The 26,507-nt window shown below is 40.6% G+C and overlaps 1 protein-coding gene across 2 annotated transcripts; it reads right to left on the bottom strand.

Annotated features, from left to right (window-relative positions):
- Positions 1-950: 950 nt before the first annotated feature.
- Positions 951-26,025, bottom strand: ranbp2 (RAN binding protein 2). Of its 2 annotated transcripts, XM_023280466.3 has the most exons (30): positions 25,809-26,025; positions 24,612-24,679; positions 24,400-24,511; positions 21,712-21,864; positions 21,236-21,466; positions 20,935-21,077; positions 20,138-20,333; positions 19,763-19,903; positions 19,293-19,452; positions 19,003-19,184; positions 18,386-18,585; positions 16,951-17,074; positions 16,176-16,337; positions 15,577-15,714; positions 14,923-15,054; positions 14,505-14,732; positions 14,269-14,352; positions 13,941-14,079; positions 13,733-13,827; positions 9,172-13,654; positions 8,631-8,708; positions 7,384-7,560; positions 6,453-6,539; positions 6,045-6,220; positions 5,492-5,759; positions 4,986-5,072; positions 4,731-4,885; positions 4,374-4,647; positions 2,727-3,082; positions 951-2,080 (listed from the first exon to the last, which is right to left on the bottom strand). In XM_023280466.3, exons 1-30 carry the CDS (start codon positions 25,878-25,880, stop codon positions 1,775-1,777), a joined length of 9,207 nt encoding a protein of 3,068 aa, XP_023136234.2. In that variant the 5' UTR covers positions 25,881-26,025; the 3' UTR covers positions 951-1,774. The 2 variants fall into 2 exon arrangements, with proteins under 2 accessions (XP_023136234.2, XP_023136233.2); XM_023280465.3 differs by lacking the exon at positions 8,631-8,708.
- Between the last annotated feature and the right edge of the window lie 482 nt (positions 26,026-26,507).

Below are 26,507 nucleotides of genomic sequence, written 5' to 3'. Positions count from 1 at the left end.
TCCAGTATTACAGAGACTTTACAATGTTTTATTTACACAAATTTAACTGGTTTATTTAAATATTAGGGTTAAGACCTTACAATATCATGATGTAATTGATCTAATTAAAACAAATATGATCAGGACCCTACCATATATATATATATATATATATATATATTTATATACAAATATGATCAGGACCCTACCATATATATATATATATATATATATATATTCATTTTACAACTTAACCCAGCTAATTAAAATATTAAGCTTAAGACCTTACTTTTTTATCACAACACTGCACGTAATTTAAATATTCCAGTTAACAGTCTATATTATTTATTGTATAATACGTAAATTTACCAGGCAATCTGAAGTATCGGGGTTAGGACTGTAATATTACTTAATGTACAACTTTCCCTGACTTATTACTAATTTAAAAATAAAGTTACAACACTACAATATTAAAAATCTAATATGGATTTACATGGACAATTTAAATATTAAGACTCTACAATGTAATTCATTATCATAAATTCACTGGACTAATTCAAATATTAGGATTAAGACCCAAAAATATTTTATACATATTTACCTGACTATATATCAGTTAAATCTTGACTCATTTAAATATTATGGTTTAGACCCTACAATGATATTCATGTAAATGTACCTGGTTAATTGAAATAGTAAGGTTAGTAGCCTTCACTATTATGTGCTTTCCCATATCAACAAATTTATAGATTGAAGTGACCTATTATTTGGATGTGGTCCATCTATATAATCATAAAAAGTAAGGGTATAATTGCAAAACACACGTGATGATGAAATAAAGAAAGGAAAAAGGAAATTAAAATTTGTAAATTAAGTATTGAATGTATCAACAGTAGAAACAAATTAAAAAAACATTGTCTATAAGCGCCTCTACGTCTGATGAAGGATAAACATGAACTGACAAAGATCTATTACTTGGAAAGCAACTTTATTTCTCATAGATCAGCATATTATTTTGGTACCATAAGCACCATTTCAACTCTTACTGTGAATCTTAAACTATACATGTGGATCTCCTTTGTAATATCCAAACCAGATGTAATGTCATCACATAGCCACCCGCGAGGCAACACAGTCGAATGACATCAGTTTATGTGGGAAAATATGAAGTCCAATTATCTGCATTGTGAAATCCATTTTCCTAAGGAAAAAACACTGGGGGTGCCCTACCGTAAAAGTTACACAGAGGCATTTAGAGAAGGCAGGGGCATGGTTACAAACCAATAGGTGCATTCAAATAGCAACTTCACCTTTCAGTTATAATTAAGACTTTTTCAAAAAGGGACAAATTAACCAGAGTGGAGCTTGTGAGGAGGATCGGCACATTTAAACTGAGCACATGCAAAACAAAAGAACAAAAACAAACATTAAAAAAGTAGTTCATGTACAATTATACACACATAAACATATTATGAGAATTTATTGACAGGTGATAAAGATGGAAGTGCAAAAGTATACATTTGCTCCAAAAGCCTCCTCCTATATTGTACTACCCCACATTCCCCATTGGTGACAAAATTATAGGACCGCAAAATCATTTTAAAATCCAGGATATGGGGGACAAGTTTCCGTGATAAAGGATCTTGACCAGCAGTCCTATGATCAGTAGCTAATGACTAAGGATTCAGTTGTAGCAGGAGGAAATGCACTGCACAGGGAACACACAGTTGTCAATGTCTTTGTTACCTTAATAACCTAAACCAAGCTGTGAATCTTGATCTGAATATTTAAAAAGCTACAGCTGTCCACAGTCTGTGATGACAAACTTTTTGGACGGAAGGCCTCCCTTTGTGCCCAGCTCTCCCATCTGCTGCACCACTTCCATGCCGTCCCGGACCCAGCCGAAAGCCACGTGTTTGAAGTCGAGGTGTTCGGCTTTCTTCAGCGTTATGAAAAACTGCGAGTTGTTGGTATCTCGTCCGCGGTTAGCCATCGACAGAATGCCTGGGCCTGTGTGCCGAACATCAAAGTTCTCATCCTCGAACTGGCTGCCGTAGATGGATTTACCTCCTGTGCCATCGCTGTTAGTGATGTCACCACCCTGAAACACCAACAGGGAACTTGTAAGTAATGTTACGAGAATATCTGCTATTTAGTAAGTGCATTCTTTCTCCCCTGAGCTACAATTGATCTAACTGCTTTCTAAAACTAACCCTGTATTTTATGAGTGAAATAATGACATCTCAACAATAGTAAAGCAGCAGCTCGAGGTAATTTTTCAAAATAATCCAGGAAAAGCAGTAATGCTGCTTGCTGGCCATAAAAAAAATTAGGTGTTCATTAACAGTCAATGTTCAAGCAAATCAATAAAACAACTCTGTATTTTTGGACATGCTGCAGATGTTTCTCTTAAATTAACTTCAAAAAAAGCTCCATGCTTGCAGAGTTGAATAAACTGCCCATAATCCAGATTGTCGCACTTTTTGCTGTGTTTGTCAAGAGGTAATCCGCACACATTTATTTATCTATTTTTACTGTGAGATGCCAGCCCAGCTTTAAACGTATCGTCTAAAACAAGTGAATCATATTTGTTTAAGAAAACTAGAGTAGTGTAGGTTACGTCTTTACAAAGATACGTGTGCTACAAACTCAGTGAAAGGAGGATGCATTTTTACTGAAATGCAGCTCTGTGTAATTTTCATGTTGTAAATAAGCTGTAGTCATCTATTCTTGATAATTCCCCTCACCTGACACATGAAATCTGGTATGACCCGGTGGAAGATTGAGTCCTTCAACCCGAAGCCTTTCTCGCCGGTACAGAGAGCCCTGAAGTTCTCTGTGGTCTTGGGGACAATATGGGAGAAGAGCTCTATAGTGACTGTGCCCAGCGGTTGGCCGTCAGCTGCCACTGTGAGGAACACCTGTGGGTTAGTGTCTCTGGAGTGCTCTTGAACTCTGGACATCTGTGGCGAGGAGATGCATGAGGCGTCGTCACCACTTTGACCTACGCGGCTCTGACACTCGCAGAAGGTCTTCTTGAAGGTTTCAGCTATCTCAGGGGTCTTGAACTTGGCCGCGAGCTGCTCCACAACACCATCACCGTCTGGAAAAGCAGAAAAAAGACAAGATACAGTCAGAAAGAAGGCAGCTGAAAAATGTCAATACACCCATTGGCATAGTATAATCACATTATTCTACATGTTTCATTTAAAAACTCACCAAAAATATACTGGAAACAAACTAGCAATTGAGGAAAAAATACATGATTCATTGATAAAATAAATGCAGCACAGTTTAAAACCTGTCTACAGCGGAGAAGCTGTTGGTAGATACAGTATTGTTAACACCTATGGGAAAGTTTTTTGCAATTTATGTAAAATAACAAACCACAGAATGTCAACTGTTGTTTTTCTTTTTAAATATATCACACTGTAACTATTTTAAACTTCACTGGACGCATTTTTGTTTTTAAAATGCAGGTTAATGTGTAGTTGAAACCGCAGAGAGGAAAGCTGTGTCATCACTACACGATGCTTCTACAACAGCAGCTCACTGACTTCAAACTGAAGCTAAGAGCAGCAAACACAGCAGGATTCGACCGATGTGGTTTATTCAGGGCTGATATGGATATCAATTATTGGCAATGAACAAGGGCAGATGATCAATATACATTAAACATTATATATTAGCAGCACGTGCTAGCACCTGCTATTCATAACTAGACTACTTCATTATTAAGGACTACTACAGCTGACTATGTACAATGTTATCTTAATCTTAAAGCATGATTTCTTATGGTTCACTGTTTTGGGGTAATCTGTTGCTGCCTCATACCTTAGATGCTAGCTGTTAGCATAGCCTTAGCTACTGTGAAAGCAGCTAATCTCCCTTATTAGCTGTGCTTCTTGTGCAGTTTTTGCAGGTTGTGTCTCTGCTAGAGAGACATGTCTGTCAGTTACAGGGTTAAAGTTACTGTAACTGTAAAGCATCAGCAAAACAAGTTCCAGCTGCACCATTTCTAAACACCTACAAGTGAAATACTGGGGCCTTTGCTGTGTAACAGGCGGGTCGGATGGTTGTGGAAGACTGCTGTGTTCATTACAACTTCAGCAGTGTTCGTTACCTCACCTACCAAAAAGGCAATTCACTGGAGCTTCTCTGATCTACATATGACCTCGTCAGTCACAATCTGTAAACAACAGCTTTTACTGATTGGCTGGCTAACAGCCAATCAGAGAGATGTGAACGGAACATTGTGGACTGTTGAGAGAGGCGGTCAAAGCAGCACGTTTTATCATGTGATAATCGGTCACCAAAATTAACAATAATAACGGCCCTCATAGTCGGTCAGTCCCTAAAACACAGTACCAAGACTGACTTCCTATGTACGCTACCTGAGTAGTCAGTGGCGGTCCAGAGCAGTGCGTTAGCTGAGGCATTCATGGGTTTAAGCTCCATTGCCGGGGAGATTGTGTGGTTGGCACAAACCCTCAGCACCTGCTCTCTTCTCATTAGGATTCGGTAGAAATGTTTGGTCGGGTGGAAGAGGATCTTGAGGTCACCGATGCCGCGTTCCTTCCACTGGCCGAGGTCTCGGTCCCATCGGTACAGCTTAGCGCGCTCTTTAAATAAGATTTCCTCATCCTCTTCCCCAGACTTTGTCTCCACCTGAGAGAAACATAATATCCAGTGAACTTCAAGTTAAGTCTTAAAAAAAGGCCAAATTGTTAAAGCTCAGCATTTAAATGTACCTCTGGTAGGGAGACTATAGGCTCAAAGTGAATGTCCACATTATTAGAAGCCTCTTCTTCATCACTTCCCTCCTCATCAGCAGTGTTTTTCGGTGCAGAGGGCCCTACAGACCCAAATACTGTTGCTCCAGCATTTGCCCATGAGAAATTGGAGTCTACATAAGAAAAAAAATGCGGGGAAATTATTTAGTTTTAGTGAATTACAATGAGATGACAGTCATAAAGAACAACTTGAAAATGTTGAAACCAACCAACCATTTGTTCCAAATGCAAATCCTTCGGTGTTTTTGGCCAAGTCGGCAAAAGAGAAACCTCCCAATGAGTTGAAGCCAAAGGTGGAGTCTGCAGGCAGAGGAACGACGGTACAATCAAATGCCGAACTGAGTACAATTTCTTAATGGTGGCTGATACATTCTGATCTCATTAAAGATATAATATATTTAAATATTATTCATCAGTTTCATCAAACAGTAGCTACAAAAAAACAATGCAGTCCACATATTTCATCACTTCCCTTATTCCAGGCCACAAGGTATGAAAATAAATCAGAGAAAAATAATATGCATTTTTAGCCAATTAAAAAAGCAAAGTGAAAATAGGATATTTCATCCAGAGATAAAGGAAGAGTTTGACCAGTGAATGATAAAAATATTTCTGTTATTCCAGGCCACAGAATTCATTTGGTTGCTGAAATATGTGTACTGTCTGTTGGAGGTTTAACTTCTGTAGTAAAGAACAGGAATACAGGAGTTGTCCTATACCTTGGCTAGTAGTTGTAGCAGTAGAAGCTGCAGCGTCAGTCTCAGTGTTGCTCTCCGGCTCTGAGCTCTTCTTGGTCGATAAATCAATAGGAGAGCTGCTGCTATGGGCTTCACTCTGAGTCTCTGCTGGCTGGTCTGAGGTCTGTTCATCCCGTGCTGATGTGCTGCCTGCAGCCTCCACACTGCTGGATGACAGGCCAGGTGTTGGCTCCGCTGCGGCCTCAGCAGGACTGCTGGAGGCCTGTTCAGCTTGGTTTAACTGGGCTACCTGATAGATAATTGGGAATTAAACTCACATAATTCATTGACTACATGAAATACATTCTCAGCGAGAGAAAAAAAAAGGCCTGGCTGGTTGCATAATGTATGATACGGTACTCTAAGTTGCCCCAACAAAAGGAATAAATAGTTAAAATGACTGTTTAGCGCTGTCAGTTCTAATATGTTGTTATTCTGGAAAAAGATACTGCCTGTTATTAGATAGTGTCTAATTGCATGAATGAATTATCATCCGTACAAACTCTGTGTCCTTTTCAAGTGTTATTTCTTTTACCAGGACTTCCTGTGCTTTGCGGACTTCTGTCTCAAAGTCTTCAGGCTTGTCGTGATCCGGGTCACTGTCTGTGGTGCTCAGACCGCAGAAGAAAGTGGGAGGAAGCTGGAGACGTTTGGCCTTCTCCTCCTCCTCTGGCGTTGGCTTCTTCTCCCATACCACCTGGCAGTCTGGCTCTGGATAACAGCACACATTCAGGTTCAGGGTTAGAGAAGGACTGGCAGCTAAGGTAAGCCTCACGCACACAGATAAACTCCACATACATCTGGCCGTGTACCCATGATGAAAATATGATATGGAGTTGATCATTATTTATAACAGGCCTCAAAATGCTAGCAAATTGTATCCAAACAGTGGTATTTGGATAGATGACTTGGACATAATGTCCAAGAGAGATGGCATACATACCATCAGCACAAGCTGCAGCCTTTTTCTCAGGAGGATCAGGGTAGAGCTTTCCATTCAACGCTGCCACTGCTGACTCGAAGTCCTCATCTAAAAGTTTAAAACAAAATTCACAGATATTCCTGCTCCTTCTAAGAAAAAACAAATATTGATTCTGCATCTTTTTCACCTTTGACAATGCTAGTAAATATGGATGTATGGCATTTTATATTGGTGTCTGCTTCAAACATTTACATTCCTATAATGTCCAGCTTTGCAACAGTAACACATTTTGTTGTTATGGTGAGATAACAGCAACATACTCCAAATGCAAATAGCCCAAAAATCACTTGTTGGCCTTCTGAATGAGAGGGCTCCAGGTTTGAAATGTTCTCATAACGATTTTTAACAGTACCAATTGTATCTGGCAGTGCTTTTGAATGGTGTTGTATTCATGTACATACATATGTTAGTACTACCTATTTCAAATTCAATGTAATTTCAAATAAAACCCTCTTTCTTTCAATGAGAGTTCAAGCTATGCAGGGATTTTTAGTCTTTACAGATACTCTGGATAGCTTTTGACTACTAGTGGCACTATGGATTATTCTTTTTACAAGTCCTTGTTTAGTTGGTGTGCGCAACATAATGCTTGTTCCGTCACACTATTCTGCTGATGAGTTAGAAGTCACAACATTCAAAGAAGTGATATAGGAGATGTATTTAAAGCATTTGTTAGACATAAATACAATGTGTTTTAGTATCAATGAGTGAATGCAAATGCAAGTTTGGTTTACAAATCAGTCTACCAGGCTCATTTAAGATCAAAGAAATGGACTGAAATTAACTGTGGAAAATGCAAATATAAACATTTGCAAGATAAAATAAAGCTGTTATTATCTATTCCCATTACTATATGCACTTCAACAAAGAGCACTTCTGTCTCTGGTCTCACCATCAGTTTGATCGTCGCTGGTGTAGCCTGGTTCATTCTGGTAGCAGAAGAAGGTGAGAGGCAGCAGGAGTTTCCTGGCTAAAGCTGCCTGCTCAGCAGTGGGCTCCCTGACATACACAATCTCCACCTCAGAGTCCTCATCCGACCCTGCACTGTTTCCTTCTGCCTGAGGGGGCCCTATGACAGACAGATACAATAGGAGGAAACACAAAGTCAGGCTGAGAAGGCACTACTTTGAAGAGCAAACATGAAGCTGATCTATTGCCTGTTAGGTACACACACACACACACACACACACGCACACAGGAAGTCATGCACAGCAAGAATGAATAGCATGCATTTGTTTTAGAACAGTGAGAGACAAATTGTATTAGAGATTTCTGTACTTTCTCTGTGTTTTTCATTTTATTTCACACACTATACCACTTACTGTTGTAATATTAAACAGCACAAATACCCAAACTTTATCCCTAATTAGCCTTTGCTGAGGTAGATGTCTCTGGCAGAAATCAGACCAGGCAGGGAATTACATTTCATGCTGTTGCTACACATCCAGCACTAAAAATGGGATGTGTGACGTTTGCACAGTGCATTCCACTCTTCAGGAACGTCCTCTGCTCTCAGCTCACCTTTCAGAAGACATTCAGCTTTTACCGACCTCTCTTCAGCTGCTATATAAAGCTCTAGTTTGATTTTATGTGCCAAGTAATGAAAGTCTACCAAGTCATTAAATTTAGCAAATATACAGAAATCAAGGGATCACATCCCATACTGTCACATTTTTATCATCTTTATAGTTTTAAATTTGCCTTTTTTACCTTTACAAAATTGCTACAATCATGAACAGAAGGACATTATAAGCACTTCTGATTGTTGTTTAACTACATTAGGAACTGAACTGAAATAGTGTTTAATGCAGTTAAACAATTTCAGAAAAGGCTTTAACTTTTAATAATGTGACTAAGTTAAAATGTATATCCTCTTCAGAATCATAACCTTCATGAATCTGCAGCTAGTACAACAAAATATATTGAATTCAGTTTTGTATAACTTGCCTGTATGCAAGACCCTTAAACACTGTGACATAGGTGCTAAACAATCAGAACTGCACCTCCACACAATGGACATGCACCACATTAGCGTCACTGTTTCTCCACTCCGTGCATCCAGGTTATTTCTTTCTAGTAATACGCTCCAGCCAGGTGACAGCTGAGAAGTGTTAACACACACTGCAGTGATTGGAGTACCTTGGGGTTCAAATTGGGTGGTTGATGTGCTGGTCCAAAAAGCCATTGGGTTATCTTTGAAAAGCCTAAAATCCAGCCCTAAAGGATGATGGGTTGTTGGGCGAAGAGAAACTAATTGTGAGGCTGGTATAATCAGAATACATTGCCAAAATTGTTGAATATGAAATACTGTCTGTGTGTGATGAGCAAATAGTATAAAATGTTTTGTATTTAATGTTATGGGTGTGTAAAATGTGTGCAGTAAATTCACTAAAACCTACTGTGTCTAACTTTTTGTAAATATTTTCTGTATATATTTGACTAAATATACAGGTACAGCTATACATACAGTGACAATGTGGGGAGGGAAATCAAACTCATTTCAATACAATTTCTGCCCTGGCGAAAAATGAGGTGGGTCTGGGCCAACTGCGATGATGGAGCAATGAGATGCAGATGAAACAAGACAGTGGAGTAAAAATAAAATGAACAGAAACAGTTGTGATACGCATTCAAAAATACAACAGACAAATATTTAACAAAGTTGTTTTTTTTTTTTTACCTTTATCTGGGATTTTGAATGCAGGAGCTGCAGGCGAAGCTGTGGCATGACGTCCAGAATCTTTGGCTTTCAAAACAGATGCGGATCCATCACTTTCAGAGGGAGATTTAGGAGTGCCAAAAATCTTCTGAAGGCTATCAGTCCCAAAGACAAACTTAGGGGGAGATACCACGGCCTTTGTAGGATTGACTGGACTCTGAGACCCAGCTGCACATGGCCTAGAGTCAGGAGAAAGCTCTGTACGTTCTTTTGTGGTCTCTTCCAGAACAGCTATGGCTGCCTTCCCACATACAGTCGCAGCAATTGTTGCAGAGCCTGCAGTTCCACCGTCTTGTGGTGCAGGAACTCTGGATGTCACTGGATTCATGAGTTCCTTCTTGTCCTGTGCAATCTTGGCCTCTTCAAAGACCTCCTTGAATGTATTTGCAGTGTCTTGCAGTTTGAATCTCACAGCCAGTTGCTCAATATTGCCCTTCCCTTCTTCAGCAAAGTCCATAGCACTCCAGACCCAGGCCTTTTCTGCCCCCTTCATAGGTTCCAGCTTCATGGCTGCTGTGATCCAGTGGTTTGCACAGATCTTAAGAACCTGGTCTCTCCTCATTATCAACCTCACTCGTTTGGTTTCATAATTCTGCAAGATCTTGAGGTCTCCAATACCTCTCTCCTTCCACTGTGTCAGTTCTTTATCATAACGATACAGTTTTGCTCTGTGACTGAAGACCACCTGTTCATTTTCCTCTCCTGTAGAAATATCCACCAAGTCAGGCAAGGGGACTACAGGTTCAAAGTATTGGCCATCCCGCTCTTCATCCTGGCTTACATCCTGCTCGTCATCAGTGCCCACTGAAGCTCTGCTCTGGTTAAGTTTTGAGGGAGACTTGGCGGGGCTGATTCCAGGCTGGAAGCTGAAGCTGAACCCACCAGTGGATTCCCCAAAGCGGAAAAGGTTCTTCCTAAGGGGGCTACTGGCAAGGGGCGAGGCATAGACTGATGAGTTAGCAGTGTCGTCTAAAGCTTCTTCTCTTAAGTCGTAGTTATCCCACTCCAAAGTGGGGCCAGTAGTTTCACCATGAGGCTTGATTACAAGACTTGAAACATCACTGGACGTTGTAATGTCTCCCTGGGTGTCATCATCTTTGATCTTTGTTTTCTCATCTGTTAAAAAGGACTTCAGGTCTTTCAGACCAGACTTCATTTCCTCTGCTTTCTGAATGAGATGTGCTGTTCTGCCTGTGTCAACCAGCTTGTGAGGGGTTTGCAGGGGGATATCCAAGAGAAGCCTTTGACACTCTTCAAACTTTTCTTTGAACTCCTCTGCAAGCTCAGGGCTTTTAAACTTTGCAGCCAACTGTTCAAGTTTAGCATCTCCATCAGAGAAATCATTGGCCATCCAAATCCATGCTTTGTCTGAGCCTGCCAGGGGCTTAAGGTTCATAGTAGTGGTGATCCAGTGGTTGGCACACACTTTCAGAACTTGTTCTCTTCTCATCAGCACCCTTAGCCTACCATTAGAATTGTTTTTTAGGAATTTGAGGGTTCCCACACCACGCTCTTTCCACTGACTGGTGTTGGAGTCAAATCTGAACAGTTTGACACGCTGAGAATAAAGAACCTGTTCATCCTCCTCCCCCGTCACCAAGTCCACCTTCTCAGGCATCTGAACCACCGGTTCAAACTGGATGTCATCACTTTCCTCTGTTTTATACATGTCGTCGTCCTCCAGCTCATTTGAAGCTTCTGCCTTGGTGGGGGTTGCCTGGAACGATGAGAACACCTGCTCACCAGCTCTAGAGAAACCTTTGAAATCTGGGTCTTTCTCACCAAACTGGAAATCCCCACCAGAAGATTTTGCCAAATCTGCAAAACTGAAAGTATTGGTTTTTCCAGCAACTAGTGGATTTTGATCTTGATCTGTTTGGCCCACTGAAGGAGCAGAGAAACTTTTTTCCTCCTTGTGTTTGTCAGCTATGCTTTTAAGAAAACTAGAGGCTGGCCCTGGTGGTGTTTGATTATCATTTGAGGGGGATTCTTGAGCAGGTTCCTGAATGCCAAACTTAAAGCCACCTGCTGGATTGGGCATGGAGAAAGAGAAGCCTGAAGAAGCAGCGGTACTTGATCCCGACTGAGAAGCTTCAAACTTGAAAGAAGCAGCTGAATTTTTATCTTTATTTTCACCAAACTGAAAGGTACTGCCACTTACAAAAGGCATGGTAAATCCAGTTCCAGCAGACTGACTTGATGAACTCTTGGTTCCAAAGACAAAGCTGAAGCTTGAGGGAGAGGGTGCAGTGTTGCTTGTGCTTTTAGCATTAGGATTTGGGGTCTGACAGGCTGCACATTTGTTAGCAGAAGCATCATTTCTCACCAGACAAATGTCACAATCCCATTCTCCATCCTTCTTGGCAAACATGGCTTCTAAAGAAGGGTTCTCATTTGGTGCATGACAGGAAACACATTCAGCAGCTGATGCATCATTTCTAACAAGGCAGGTGTTGCAGTCCCACTGCCCATCTTTCTTAGCAAAAGCCCCCAGTCCTGACTCTGCTGACAGGTTTGACGCTACTGGAGCCCCCTCTGTAGATTTAGCAGCAGGGTTCGGGCTTTTACAGGCAACACATTTATTAACAGATGCTTCATTTCTGATTTCACATACATCGCAGTCCCACTGCCCAGGCTTCTTGCTAAAGTGGGCACCAAACCCAGTGTCTACAGTAGATATCGAGGGCTGTACAACAGGTGCATCTGCAGCTGGTGTCGTTTGTGCTGTGGCAGTTGTTTCAGTTGATGTTTTAAGAGCTTTGCAAGAAACACAACTGCCTGCAGAGGCCTCATTTCTTGCAGAACATGTTTTACAGTTCCACTGCCCTGGCTTCTTGGCAAACTGAGCCCCAAAGTCACAACCAAATGCACTGGTTCCTGTGTCAGCAGGTTTTGAGGAGCTGATACCAAATGTAAATGACGAGGGTACAGACGCACCAAAAGCTCCAAATCCAGTAAACGTAGAGCCAGAACTACTTGGCTTTGATGAATCTGTACCAAATTTGAAAGTAAATGGACTGGCTTTGGTTTCACCTGCAGGCTGAATGTCTGGTTTTGATGAAGATTTTGGATTGGGACTTTGACACGCCAAACACCGCATATCTGTGGATGCATTTCTTACACAGCACACAGCACACTCCCATTCCCCTTCCTTAAGTGCAAACTGGGCTGCCAGAGATTCAGACTCTTTCAAGCTTTCCTCTTTCCTCTCCTGTTGATTGTGCTCTTCTGGTGATTTGAGGACAATTTTCTGGGCTTCCTCAAACTTAGCTTTAAATAGTGATGCCTCATCTACGGTTTTAAAACGGATGGCCAGTTGTTCAGGCTTCGGCTCCTCATCTGCATAATCAATGGCATTCCATACCCAGGATTTGTCAGAGCCAGCATTTGGTTTCAGCAGCATATCAGCAGTGATGTAGTGGTTTGCACAGATCTTAAGGACTTGTTCCCTTCTCATTAAGAGTCGGACCTTCCCTTTAGTGCTATGTTTTAGGATTTTAACATTGCCAATGCCCCGTTCCTTCCACTCTTTTGTTTCGGTGTCAAATCTATACAACTTTGCCCTGTTACAAAACATTTCCTCCTCCTCTTCCTCACCTGTTTTCACATCTACTTTATCAGGAAGAGGTACAATGGGTTCAAAGTGAGGCCCATCTTCATCCTCCTCGATGTGAGTGCTGTCATTGTCGCTCTCTGCTGCTCTTTCCTGTTCTGCCACTGGCTTGGCTACCTCAAATGCTGGCTTGGTAATATCTCCAAATTTAAATGGTTGCTCCACTTTTCCAAACAGACTGCCAGAAGCTGTGGTCTGTGCTGAATCAACAAATGAAAAGCTAGTAATATTTTTATTGCCAAAGGTGAAGATGCCTGTTTGGCTGGGGGGTTGCTCCTGAGCAGCTTGCTTCTCTGAAACAGCATCTGTTTTAGCGGGAATGTCTGATGTGAGAAGACCAAGCAAACTTTCACTGTGCTTGGCTTGGGAAGCTGAGAAAGTGAAATCTCCATCATTGGATTTAAAGTTGGAGTTGAATTTAAAAGCAGTTGAAGGTGTTGACTGGGCAACTGCTCCTGCACCAAAACTAGGCACTCTGGGGACCTCAGCTGGGGCCTGTTGGCTGAAGGAGAGCTTTCCAAAGTCCATAGGCTTCCCCTCAACACTCTTTGGTGGCTGAACAGGGACAACCGATGGCTTGGTGAAGTAGCCAGGCTCAGGCAGAGGAGGATTAGTGGTTTGCTGGGTAACACTCTGGCCATAATATTCTTCACTATATGGAGAAAGAAGGTTTGTGGCTGGAGATTCAAACCGAAGAGGGGCACCAAAGACTTGCTCTTGTGGAGGGTAGATGCAGGCTGGGGCTGTTTGCAACGGAGGTGTGTGAGTGGGCGGCTGGTAGGCATACATATGCTGCTGAGGTGGCATACGGTTCACACTATACATCGGACCCTGCATAAAAAGAAATCAAATGTCACTGACACACTATAACCAAGTTCATTAGAACCAGTGCTGAATGATAATAATTACCTTGGTAGGGGTCACATTTGCTGCTGTGCGCAAGAGATACTGAGAGTTATAAGCTGTAGACTGGTTGTAGAACACAGAGGGGCCTGTGGTAGCAACTTAAAAACACAAACAAACATATTAAGACTTTTGTTGTGTCAGTGTCTGTTCTATAGACTAAATAATGGAACTACATTTTGAAGCATCGTTAAGTTCTAGATAACAGACTGACCTGTTAGGGGGGCCCCATGGTAAGACTGGACTGGGGTAAATGGCTCTTGCAGGCCCTCGGCCCCGTAGCTCTCTCCATACATCTTATGAGGAGAGCCTGCATTTCCTGATGAGTTATGTCTCAGATCGTGAACCTCATTCTGCAAAATCAGGGGTTGATAGAAGAGTGACTCAATTTGACACATTCATACATTTAACCCATGGAAAGGGTAATATACGATCATGTTTCAGAGTCAAACCATGTAGAATAATGTCTGAAGTGCAGGTGAAATGGGGACTAATTTGAAAAAAATCTTTTTAAAAAACAGTGTTTAATCTCTAATTCTGACCTTGAGGGCTTCAACTTGCTGGCACAACATCTGAAGGAGACTTTTCTGGTCCTCCACCCAGTGAGGTGGTGTCTTGGGAGAAATCTAAACAACGGGGGGAACAGATTTTTAAAAATGTTAGTGATTTTTAAGTAAATTGAAATCTGTCAATTAAAAAAAACAAAAAAAACAACACATATAAAACACATAAAAGGGAGTTTGAGACGACTGTGTAAATGATAAGAATCTGGACTTACTAGTCTTTTGGAAGGAGAGATGATACTTTTGTTGGGAGATGGAGTGGAAAACTTAATGTGCGATATGGTTGCACTTGTTTCTGTGGGATGAGCAGGGCTGGAGTGAGCTGGTCCTCTTCGTCCCTCCTCTTCCTTCTCATTCTCTTCATCCATGGCCTCCCCACTCTCTCCCAGCTGCTGGTTTACGTCATTAAGGCGATCCACGACTTCCTCCATGGACACAGGCAGCTGGGACACAAACAGTAGGCAATGAATGCACAACTACAGAGTTCACATTCAAAAGTAAAGCCATGAGGAAATACTGGCCACAGTGCTAACTTCCAAAACAAACAACGCATCACCATTTATATATAAACTGTGAATTTTTAAGTTGCTAGGTTTACTTTTGATATTTTGAAGGTTCAAACCCGTTACTAACCTTTTCAATGTCATCTGCATTGGCACTGTAGATCTTAGACAGGTAGGTCCTGAACTTTCTCAGAAAGGTGATGCACCTATCTTGAGTCTCTTCAACTCCATTGCTGGCCTCCTCTGACAACCGCTGATAGATCTGCCAAGGAATCATCAAACATTATAGAAAACAAAAATGCAACATATGTACAGGTGTCGGAAACACTAGCTTAGATATAAAATATGCACCAATCCCATATTGCATATCAGCTGGGTGCTTGCATTTAAGGAATTGACACAGATAGTCACTTAAAAGATACCTGTTCTAAGTCAAATATTGAAATATGCAGTGAAACAAACATAGTATCCAACAGAAGAGACGCGATTGGGTACTTTTATTCTAGACAATGAATACCTGTAATTTGCATACTAACTGATACAATTCCCAAGAGCTATGACAAAGGCAAATGCAAAGATGGTTGTTATCTGTGCTGAGTCAGCTACACTGATTAGGCACAAAATTATGATGACCCCTGCATAATACCCTGGTGGTCTGAGCTGAAACTGGGTCCCTGAATCTGTACAAAACGCTTTTTTGTGCACATCTACCACAACTGATTATCAAAAATAGGCAGTCAGTTTCAGATTAACAGATCCCTGGTACATTTTACTTTTGACTTACCTGCGCTAAATGCCAGATGGATGACATGTTATTGATGGTTTCCAAGGTAGCGATGGCCTCCTCGGTTCTGCCTTCAATGTCGAGGAGAACCGCATACGCTATTCTGGCTTCCTCTTCATAACCTTTCACAGAAGAAATCTGAAAAGAAACATGGACACACACAGTACCACTTAGATTTGTCATACTACAAATTTTTCACTCCAAATGCCTATTTGCATCATAGGCACATAAATATTTGTTGTGTAGCCCTTTTTGGAGACTTAGTCCCCAAAGCCTACGATTTACATAGATTTTCTTTGACTAACAAAATCTCTTACTTATTGAAAAATGTCATATTAAACATCATATTCATTCATTAAATGTAAGTGAATACAGCAATATACAACAAGACATAAACACTGTGAGATGAGGCACATCATTCATTTGTATAAAACATAAAGGGCTGACAAAAATAGGCAAATACACAGATAATTGTGACTTACAAATAAAGCCAAAAGCCTCAAGATACTTAGACTAAAGACTAGAGGCCAAAAGTGACCAATATTCCCTAACACACCTGGAATTTCATTAAAACAGTAAACGATGACAACAGTATTAACCTGAATGTCTTTGGAAGGGAAGTGGATAAAGAGCGGCTCGAGCGGTTCTGGTATACTTCGTCTGTTTTTGATCTTCTCCAACAGTGGGAGGACAATTTTCCAGTAGTGGACACTGCGGCCGATGTACTCCTTCTGGTCGTAGTATGAGTTTACTCCGTCACCCTGTGTTTTTAAACACACAAACAGCTAGATGTCAGAGAGAAGGTGAGCCTGTCATAGGAGCTCAATGTAAGAATTACAGTAGTCTTAGGACACAAGCCAACTCTTCAGTTGTTGGAAACTCTATAAAGACACATAGTCACAGAAGTAACACACTGGGGTGTTCGGACATCTTAAAATTAATCCTGTTTAGCAACTGGAGATTGAGTGACAGAAAGGAGCAGGTGTGAGAGCATAAATGTCTGCACAGTAACTGTCAAGCTCCCGAGTTACCTAGATGCTTTTTAGCTGGCAGGGCAGCTTGTCTCCGAGTGTAAATGACTACACCCTCATAAACAATCTTGACTTTATAGTTGACTTTGTTAACAATATTTTAAATGAAGGAACTTTATTGTCATCATGATGTTCATGCGGCACATGAATCTCTTCACTGCGGTGTGTTGTTTTGCCTTTATGTAGGGGCAGTGCCACAATGTTCTAAAAGACTCTAAAAGAAATTTACATACAAGTGTTTTGTTTAAAAAAAAAAAAAAAACTTTCAGTATTATAAATCACATTTGGCAACACACTGTGCTTCAGTGTATGCATCTGTGTGTGTGTGTGTGTGTGTGTATACCGTCTGGCTGAGACACTGAGCCCAGTGGATGGCCAGCGCTGGTTGAAGCCCATGTTTCTCCCTGGCCCTCAGAGTGTTCAGCCCATGCTGCACAATCATCCGCAGCTTGGCTGACATGCCAGGACTGCAAAAGGAAAAACAACAAAAGCACTTAATGCCATATTTCCTCAAATACAAACTGATAATCAAATAAAAGCTAGGACTCTGATAACAGCCAAGACTGTGACTGACACCAGCAAATAAGAGCCACATCCCAAATACAGACTGGAGAAAAAAACACAACAAAAAAAAACAGAGCCAATAAATTCCTAGTATCTGTTATGTAATGTGCATGACGGGTGAACACAATGTACCAATCCAATTAAATAAACTCAAAATATGATAATATCATATGTAGTCTTACACATCCTGGTTCCATTTAACAATAATAGAACCGTTAAGAGTTGAAAGGTTTCTGTCCACTGAAATTGTTACAAATTTGTATGCATTAACTATGACTGGGGAAAACAAGGCTTTCTACTAAAATATGACCAGTTACACATATCAAACAGAGCAGTAGAAATAAAGGCCTGTCTCTAATACAAGGCAAAAACATGCTTCCTTCTGCATTAAGGTAAATAAAGACCCCATGCCCTATTTGGAGAAATACAGTACATTAAAAACAATGAATAATAGGACTTTACGTTATTGACAGCATTCTGCTTTGGCTGTCCATGTCACTTATTAAATTAGGCAAGGTTCAACAAACTAACTGAAAGACAGCAACTGCTCATTTAGACAAACAATGTTTGTGCCCATGCCTCCTGTCTTTCTTTTTATTATTATTTAATATTATATTATTTATTTAAATGTCAAAGTGATTCAACATGAGCTTAGATTTGTTGTTAAAAAGGTCTGGAAGCTGGAAAAGAGTTTAGCGGCTTTCTATGATTTCCCTAAAATTTAAAACAGCTGGCATAATAGCTACTGACAGTAGAACATAAGGAAAATGTGGAAGCAAAAGGGGGTATATCCATCAATAAGCTTGGTCAAGGTCTATATTGTAAATAATGCATAATGATATAATCTTACTGGCACCCTCACTATTTTATAATTTGCAGGATGACAACGTTCAAACTCTGAGACAGGAAAATTGCTCTGACAGCTAGAGAAAAAAAAGAACTAGTCTGTATTTACAAGATGGGCTCTCTTGCTATCTAGAGTCTGTGTCAATAGCTGAACATCATGCCCATGCTTAAAACAACTTTTAGGAGACAAAGGGTAACCAATCATATCCATTGTGTCAGACGTGGACAAAACATACTGGTCAGTGTAATCATTTTAACAGCTTATATGTTGGTCAATTATGCTGCAAGTTATGTGTAGTTTTAAACCTAGCTTGTGATGTTTTGTCTTCCAGCGTCATATTCTATCTCTCTGCAGTTCTGACACTCACGCTGCTCGTTTGTGAATGAGGCTATAGATGGCATCCCACCACTCCCTCTGCCTGTCAGTGGTCAGGAGGCGGAGGAGAGGAAGCGGGAGGCAACGAGGCTCATAGAGCTGCTGTTGTTGCTGCTGGTTCACTCCACTGCTGATCTTTGCTGTCTCCTGGAGTTGGCAGTGGCTGCAGAACACCACACCATATAAAAACACCTGGATAGAGTATACAGGAAGAGAGACAGACTTGATTGAATGTTTTTGGAGAAATTACAAATTTTAGAACAAACTGAAGGACTGAGCGGCAAAATGCCATTTATGAAGTGAAAGCACTTGTGTTGGCCAATAAAATACAGTTTCAGAGGAATGCTCAACCACATATTGATACATTTAGAGAATTATGCATAAATAACTGCAAGTAAACACTGGAAAATAGAAAGAGGCCACAAAATAACCAAGTTATCATGACTATGCACAAATACAAATATAGAAGTCTAAATATTTCTACAAGTAGGAAGTCCAGCAACCAAGCACAATATTTTCCTTTAAAGTCACAAAATATTTCATTTACAAATCTCTTCTGCTGGTTTTCATTTTGTGTTATGTTGATACACTACAGCAGCTCCATCTTACCTCCAGGTCCAGCAGGCAGATCGACTCTGGTGCGTTGGTGTCTAGTTTGGAGGTTTCCAGCGTAAGCCTTGGGAATAGCTGCTGAAGCCATTCTCGCAGTGCTGGTCTTTGTGTCAGAAGCGTCCACTGCAGCCCCAACCAGCTCAGATGTTGCAAATCACCACTGTGCAGCAGGATGGAGCCTATAGATGAGGCAGCAAAGTATTATTACAGCCTAAGAGTAACATCACTGTGACAGTGAATATCTCTTCTGAGTACTTTGGTATTCAGGCAGATTAATGGGTTTGTACCAGTGTCCCACTTGGCCAGCTGAGACAGCTCTGGAGCCATGGAGGTGATGGAATGAATGTCATCATTGGCGATAAAGGAAGACCCAGCGGAGGCCTGCGGTCCCCACAGGAGTTCAAACAGAGAGTCCTGACCACTGCGGTTCCCAAATGCCTCCACCACCTACACAGAGAAAATATAGAAATATTATGTATATCGCTAAATATAAATAAAAACACTGGTTAACATTCTTATCTATGACATTATGGATAAGATGCAGAAACAATTGTTAACATAATAGAAAATAAAAACAATGCTGTAGCTCTTTTGTCATGGTTGTGACTGGGTAATAAGATGTTTGCACCTGTAGCACATTATCTCCGAAATGTGTGCCACACTGATGCTTTAGTCAATTTAATACATGGCCTTCAGTGACATAAAGCACTTTTCATTCCAGGTGTAACCTTTAACCAAACTGAACAGAAACACAGACCTCTCTGATTAAGGCGGAAGAATCAGTGCTCAGATTAAACAACATGTGCCCAGACTGACTCTGTCGGTCATTGGCCAGCAGCTCCAGAAGATATGGGGCTGACTGGTCTCTTTTGGTCACTTTTGGCTTTGGTCTGGGGACCTGGTGAAAAAACACAAAACAATCTGTATTCAGAAGTTGCATAGTGAAGTTAATAAATGAAAAATAATCAACAAAAAGAGTCTCATTCGCAACAATTTTATGATTAACAGTCTTAAAGAGAATCAGCAGTAACCAGTAATTTCACATGTTCGGGTATTTAGAAATGAGTCTGGTGGGCTGGTCCTATCCCAGTCAATCAGCTGGGTGAACTGGTGTTAGCTGGTGTGTCATTACCTGGTATGCTAGTAGGTAGCACAGTGCAGCCAGGTCAATGACTGCCCTCCAGGTGTGTTGGCGATCTTGAGCCAGTTTCAACAGCAGTGTAGCAGAATGCAGGTAGAGGTGACCCCTCATCTCCACAAACACCTCACCTAGATCATCTGTGTGGTGGCCCGCAACGCTGCTCAGCGTCTGCATAGCTTGGTCAAAACTACACACACACACAGACACACAGTTGCACTCTTAGAAACTAATAGTTGTCCTTGGAAAAAAAAAAATCACAATAATGTAATGCAAAAATGTAATGTTTTCCTGATTTGTACTAAATGCTCAAGGCACAAAAGACTCGTGATTCATCTACAACTTCTGTGATCAAATTGTGAACCAAAGTTTCACCCTGTCACAAAGTCACAGCACAGTAAAACCAGCATTTGCACTCTGATTGGTCATTTAATATAAGGAGGAGATAGAACAGCTAAATGTGGCTTATTATTGCTTTATGATGCTATTTAAGGGTTGTTAAATCAGTGATGTCTGGAAACTCCCCTACCTGTATGTTCATTGTGCAGTTTTTTTTTTGTTTGTTTTTTTTAGAAAAGGTTCAATACAAAGACGTGAATGCTGTACATCTTTTCTAAGCATGATTTTTGACTGTAACAGAGCTGTGATCAACATAGAAAGACAAAAAGTTTCAATGTAAATTACTTTAAAATCCAAAAAAGAGATTAAAGTTGACCTCAGGATTAAATTAGATTTTGTGGATTGAGTTTTTCTATGGATTATGTAAACAGACAACAAATGACCTGACCTACCCTCTGAGTGCATCTAGGCTGGGCTGCACACTGCTCTCAGACAGTGTGATTCTCAGCAGGCTGCAGTGTGCCAATAGCAGCTCTCTCTGGAGACGGCGACACATCTTTTCATTGCTGGAGATGCTGGGTTGAGCCAGGTATTCCTGAAACAAATTTCATCTCTTCTTCAGTATTTATTTTCCCAAGTTAAACGGAATAGATTTAAAGATGAGAAACATAACAGAATAAAATAGAAGTATGCTTAAAAGTGTACTGGTCCTTGTAAAGTATACTGCCCTGCTAAATTAAAGTCTGCGCTGACCTGCAGTGTGTGCACCACCACAGTGTACCAGTCCAGGCTGTGGCGCAGCAGGCCCCTTTTCTCAGCAGTCAGACAATGTTTAACAGCCTCATCCAGCCGACCGTCCTGACAGAACAGCTGAACCAACTTTACATTCACGTGGGCGTCACCCGGCCGTGCAGCCAGCTCGGCCTGCAGGAGGTCGAACAACCTGTTCCAACCCTGCTGACCCTGACGACTCAACAGACGCTCCTGGATGGAGCAGAACAGATAAACGGAAACAAGTCACTGAGGGAAGCTCACAGCTTTTAAAAAATAGTCACCTCCTTATAGCATTGTACACATAACTGATGAGGAAAACTGAGTATGGAAAGACTACAAAGTCAAAGTGATTGACATAGGCTGTGAACTAGGCAGTTGTTGGCAACATAAAAGAAGAAAGAGAAGCAGTGCATGAAGACAGTCTTACTGGAGCATCAGAAGAAAAGGAGCCTCACCTTTAGGTTGAAGACTGCTGGGTTCCCTGGTAACAGCTTTGCAGCTTTCTCCACCCAAAACTCTGCTCTGCTGTCACATTCCTCCTTACCGACAAGCAGCTCAGCCACCTTCAGCACCAGGTCCCTCTGGGCTGGGTTCAAGTCCACTGACCGCTGATAATTACAGAGGTGAACAAATTAGGATGAAGAATAATCAGTTTATAGAAAACCTGCAGATGGGCGATTTATTCAAAGGGCAAGACTCTTCTAAAAACAGCATTGCCAACATGAAAGAGGTGTGAACACTAGTACAATTACTTATTAATTAATTTCTACCTCGATAATCTCTCATGAGGTTATTGAATAAACACGATGAATCCAGACTCTAAGGTCAGTGCCATTTTAGCAGCATCTCATTTTTTTCTTTGATTGTACTGAAGAAAAACAAACACGTGCATCATATGCTCTACCAATTACTTGTTTCCCTACTTTGTGCCAACAGAAAGAATAAAAACTTGACACCTCCTCTTCGTTCTCACGCTGAGATAATTATTTTTTTTAAATGAAAGCAGAGGCTGGAGCTGTTTTTATCCAAGAGCAAACAATATCAAACTGCACTTTAGTGAGTGTACTGTTCATTGGGAAGACAAGTAATTAAGGGGGCATTTATGATGGGGAGAGTGTCCTTTTGAAGTGTAAAGAGTTGCAGTAAAAACATTGGAAATGTATGGGGGACATATAGTAGACAGTATTTAATAATGTCTAGTTGGACTGTACATGGACTCGAACAATCAGTAATGGAAATGCAAACTCTCAACAACAGCTAAGATCATTAATGATACTTTGTTTTATCCCATTAACTAGGAAGCACCTGAAAATGTTTTGAAACATGCATACATGAGTCTCATTCACACCTGCATTACCATGTTATAATCACATAAATGAAACGATAGCGGCTGTCAAAAACTCCCTGTCATCCTGAGACATCCGAGTTGCTGCTACTACATTCAAGAGGCAACCAAAAAACACACAAAACCTTATTTTCTGGACTGGAAATTGTGCCACTGAAGGTTAACAGTGCTGCGAGGACTATCATTTTAAAAAACAAAACAAAGAAAGGGCATTAAGAGCTCACTTTAATGGATTACCAATTACATAACAAACTAAAACTTCCAGTGTCTGCAACTTTTATTTCTGAATTGAAAGCAGGCAGGAAAAACATCTAAAACCTTAATATGTTCTATGGAAAACACTCATTCAGTACAAAAATGAGACAAAATGTGTGCATAGTTTCTTAATTAGATTTGCTACTTAGAACATTCTACTACATTCAGATTACCAGTGTAACTTCCTCTCCTGCACAGGTATTAATGCCAGTACTAGATACCTGTTTGGTAACTTTACAAACCAGTTGGTACACTGAACCAGTCAAATGGCACTTTTAACTTAAACATTTTTCATTCACCAGTGTACACACAATCACTAATTCTTCTAGTGCAAACCGTTTGGAACCTTCTTTATATCCAACCATCCAAAATAGGCTTTAACTTTGATTTGCATTCGCACCTGGCTTTTCACTCGTCAGATATTTATGGTCCTGGTTTAATTTGTCAAACAAATCGGTTGAGTGGGGTTCATGTAGTGTGCAGCAATTGTAAAAAGACACTGCAGACAGAGGAGAGCTAAATATCTCTATACACCGACTAAAGCTGCACCATACTAGCCAAAATGATATTAATGATTATTTTGATGAATGCTGACATCAAAAATATTTATCACAAATATGCACTGATTTTAAGGACAAAATATTTTTACTCCACTTTAACATTTAAACAAACAAGGCAATACCTTCATTTCCATGTTTTGCTATGAGAATAAAATTAAGACTTAACATAAGATTTTTCTTTACCAGGATTCGCTGCATCTCCTACAGGTAAAACATAAATAATACTGTATCAAAAACACCTAACTTGTTGAACATCTGTTTACTGTCAGATACTAGAATTTACCGATGATCCCTGAACGCCTCACTTGTGGCTACACTTGAGTTTAGCTGGGTCATCGCTGTCGTGAAATCAGAAGCTTCTCATTTCTCCACTCAGTCACTACAGCAACTCAAGACAGATGATGTGATCAAAATATACTAAATAAAAGACTGAAATATAGCTCTCAATGTCAGATTTACCCAAGTTCAAACTAAGTGATTTGATCTACATCCGCTGTTCATTATGTGCAGAATTGTCTGTGAGCAGAGCATACATCTTAAATGTCAATATTGCTGTAGGTCATGCTCATTTGATTGTGGTGAGGCCAAAATTGTGATTAATATTTGATTGTTTGAGCAGCCCTAACACTTGCGCTTGTTTTTTGCAAGCATATCTTCCGTTTCGGTGTCCCTCTCCTACTTCAGATTCAGAAAACTTTATTTGACCCCAGGGGACAACCATGCGCATGTGGAGCCTCCATTTCAATAAGCAAAAAACCTAAATGAGTTGTTGCACAATGTGTTTGCCCTACTCCACACCATCACATCGTAATGAAGGTAGTGAAACAACATCGTAGAAATTATAAGCCCAGTCCTGGCTCAGGGTTTGTGGCAGATTGATTATCCATTTTTTTTAAAAAACAAATGTTCCTTTAATTAAACACTGGATGAACTACTGGATTTCTAAAAACACACTCCCTTTTAGGATGACATGTTGTTTCTACCTTGTAACATCCTACTGCCTTGTTGATGTCTCCCTCTCTCTCGTAGAGTTGTCCAAGGAACTTGTGTGCTTTGGGATCCCTCTCTTGGACTTTGAGATACTCTGAAACATGCCTAAGAAGAGCAGGAAAGATTACATGCAGAATTATGTAAGATTGCAATACAATCAATAAAAGATTGGAGAAAAGCAATAAAGGGAATCTCATGTGCTTACTTTTTTGCAAGTTCATATTCCTTTGCTTCAAAGTACAATTTAGCAAATAAAAATCCTTTGACTGGCTTCTGTGGAAAGAAAATACATCAGTGGGTCAACAATTGCTCAAGAATTTACAATTCTATTTATCTTTCTTGTGAAGTTAGTCGGAAGATACAATGGTAAATGTTATGCATTTGCTGACTTACTGGGTGGTGTCCCAGTTACCAGTGACTACCAGGCCTCATAAGGTGAAAATTAACATCTCAGCCAACATATTCACAGGATTATCTCCTCCTCAGATTTACTGGTGGCCTTTCTTACTCACCAGACTAGAACTAGTGATACAGACTTCTGTGGTGCCAGGAACTGGAATACATTATATTAGCTTAACATTTAATTTTCAATTGTTGGACTTGGAGTGATCGGATTGCTGAAAATGCAGGTGATCACTGCTAATAGTATGATGGCAGCCAGTCACATTATTTGCATATTTCCATTAAACATGACGGTCACATGACTACCACAGACAAACACACACACACACAACAAATACCAGTAGGTAATTTGTAGTCGTGAAAGTAGTGATGTGATTTAATATCCTCATTCTAATGATCTCAAAGAACATTCTAATTAGATCATTGTTGTCTATCTCGTCAATACAGCAAAAAGAAAACTAACGTCAAATTGACGCTGTACCATTTCAGTAAGATGTTTGTAGACAATCTAGTCAGGAATTAAAAATAAACTAAAAAGCCAGCAACTTTCTCAGTAACGTTTAGTGCCCAGCTGCTAATACAAGGTTTCGGTGCGTACTTCGGTTGAAGGAGGGACTAAAGTCTTGTTTTTGTCAGAGAAGCGAAACTAGAAGTAGCAGTACAAGTTGTCTAACGAGGCTAGCCAGCTAACAAGCACGGCTAACTAGCTGGCGCTGCTCTAACAAACCCATGCCGCGCATTTTCCCAGCATAAAGGGGAGGACACGACGAGGCGTCATCATGCCGGTTAGCTAACGTCCGCGCTGCTAGCCGGGGACGGTTGACAGAGGTTACACAGAAGACGAAATTTAACCCAACTGACTCAACGCGCTCTTAATTAAAACTACAACTGGTGTTCGTTGAGCATGTGTCCGGGCTGCGTCCTCACACCGGCCGGCGGACACATGTTGGTGTGACATGATAGCAGCAGCACGCTAACATTAGCCGCGGGCTCAACTTACCTCTTTGAGTGAGGGAGATGAACTCTGTACCGAGGAGACGTATCGGTCCACTTCAGCCTTACTCCGCCGCATGGCTTCCAACTACACGGACCTCTGACACGGCTCACTGTGGTGCGTACAATAGCACGAATTCACAAAATATAAAACAGCACTGACATTAGTATCGGCTCGTCTGTCACTCCTTAACGTTAACTCCCCATGATGATGTGCGCAGTCTCATTACCGTCAAATGGCAGGGGGTCACGTGGCCTGTGCGTTCACTTGAATCCGGACTCAGTAGCCAATGAGAAGCGAGGATTTAGTTTGACGCACTTTATTTTGAAGTAGGGTGGGACCACAGACTGTGCTAGGTGAAATAATGTAACCACTCCAATAATGCAAACTATTCTATGGAACACTAATTAAACACAATAATTATAAAGGAACAAGGTACTAAATGTCGAAAATTAGGATATTAAATAAATAAACCATGTACATTGCCATTTTTATGTAATTTCCTGTGTATCAAGGACTCTGCTTTATCTGTGTACCTCAACATGTTCAAGCCATGTTATTTTTCCGAAAACTGTTTTTTTTTTGTGTTATTCATTCAGTGTGAATTTTAACTCAAAATACATTGAGGAATGAAGGCCTCATTTAAAATGTAGCCAAAGCAATACATTAAAAGAGGCAGGTGCTCAACTTAGACAACAATAATGA

This window comes from Amphiprion ocellaris, chromosome 11 (assembly GCF_022539595.1).
Source record: "Amphiprion ocellaris isolate individual 3 ecotype Okinawa chromosome 11, ASM2253959v1, whole genome shotgun sequence".
In the NCBI taxonomy this organism is placed as follows: Eukaryota; Metazoa; Chordata; class Actinopteri; family Pomacentridae; genus Amphiprion; species Amphiprion ocellaris.
This window is presented reverse-complemented; position numbering and strand designations above follow the sequence as displayed.

Excerpts from the sequence above, each read along its gene's own strand:
- ranbp2 (XM_023280466.3), bottom strand. The coding sequence starts at position 25,880 with ATGCGGCGGAGTAAGGCTGAAGTGGACCGATACGTCTCCTCGGTACAG. Across the intron at positions 16,338-16,950 it reads CTCAGTGTCTCAGCCAGACG|GGTGACGGAGTAAACTCATA; the intron begins GTATACACACAC and ends TTAAAAACACAG. Across the intron at positions 15,715-16,175 it reads TCCCTTCCAAAGACATTCAG|ATTTCTTCTGTGAAAGGTTA; the intron begins GTTAATACTGTT and ends GTTTCTTTTCAG.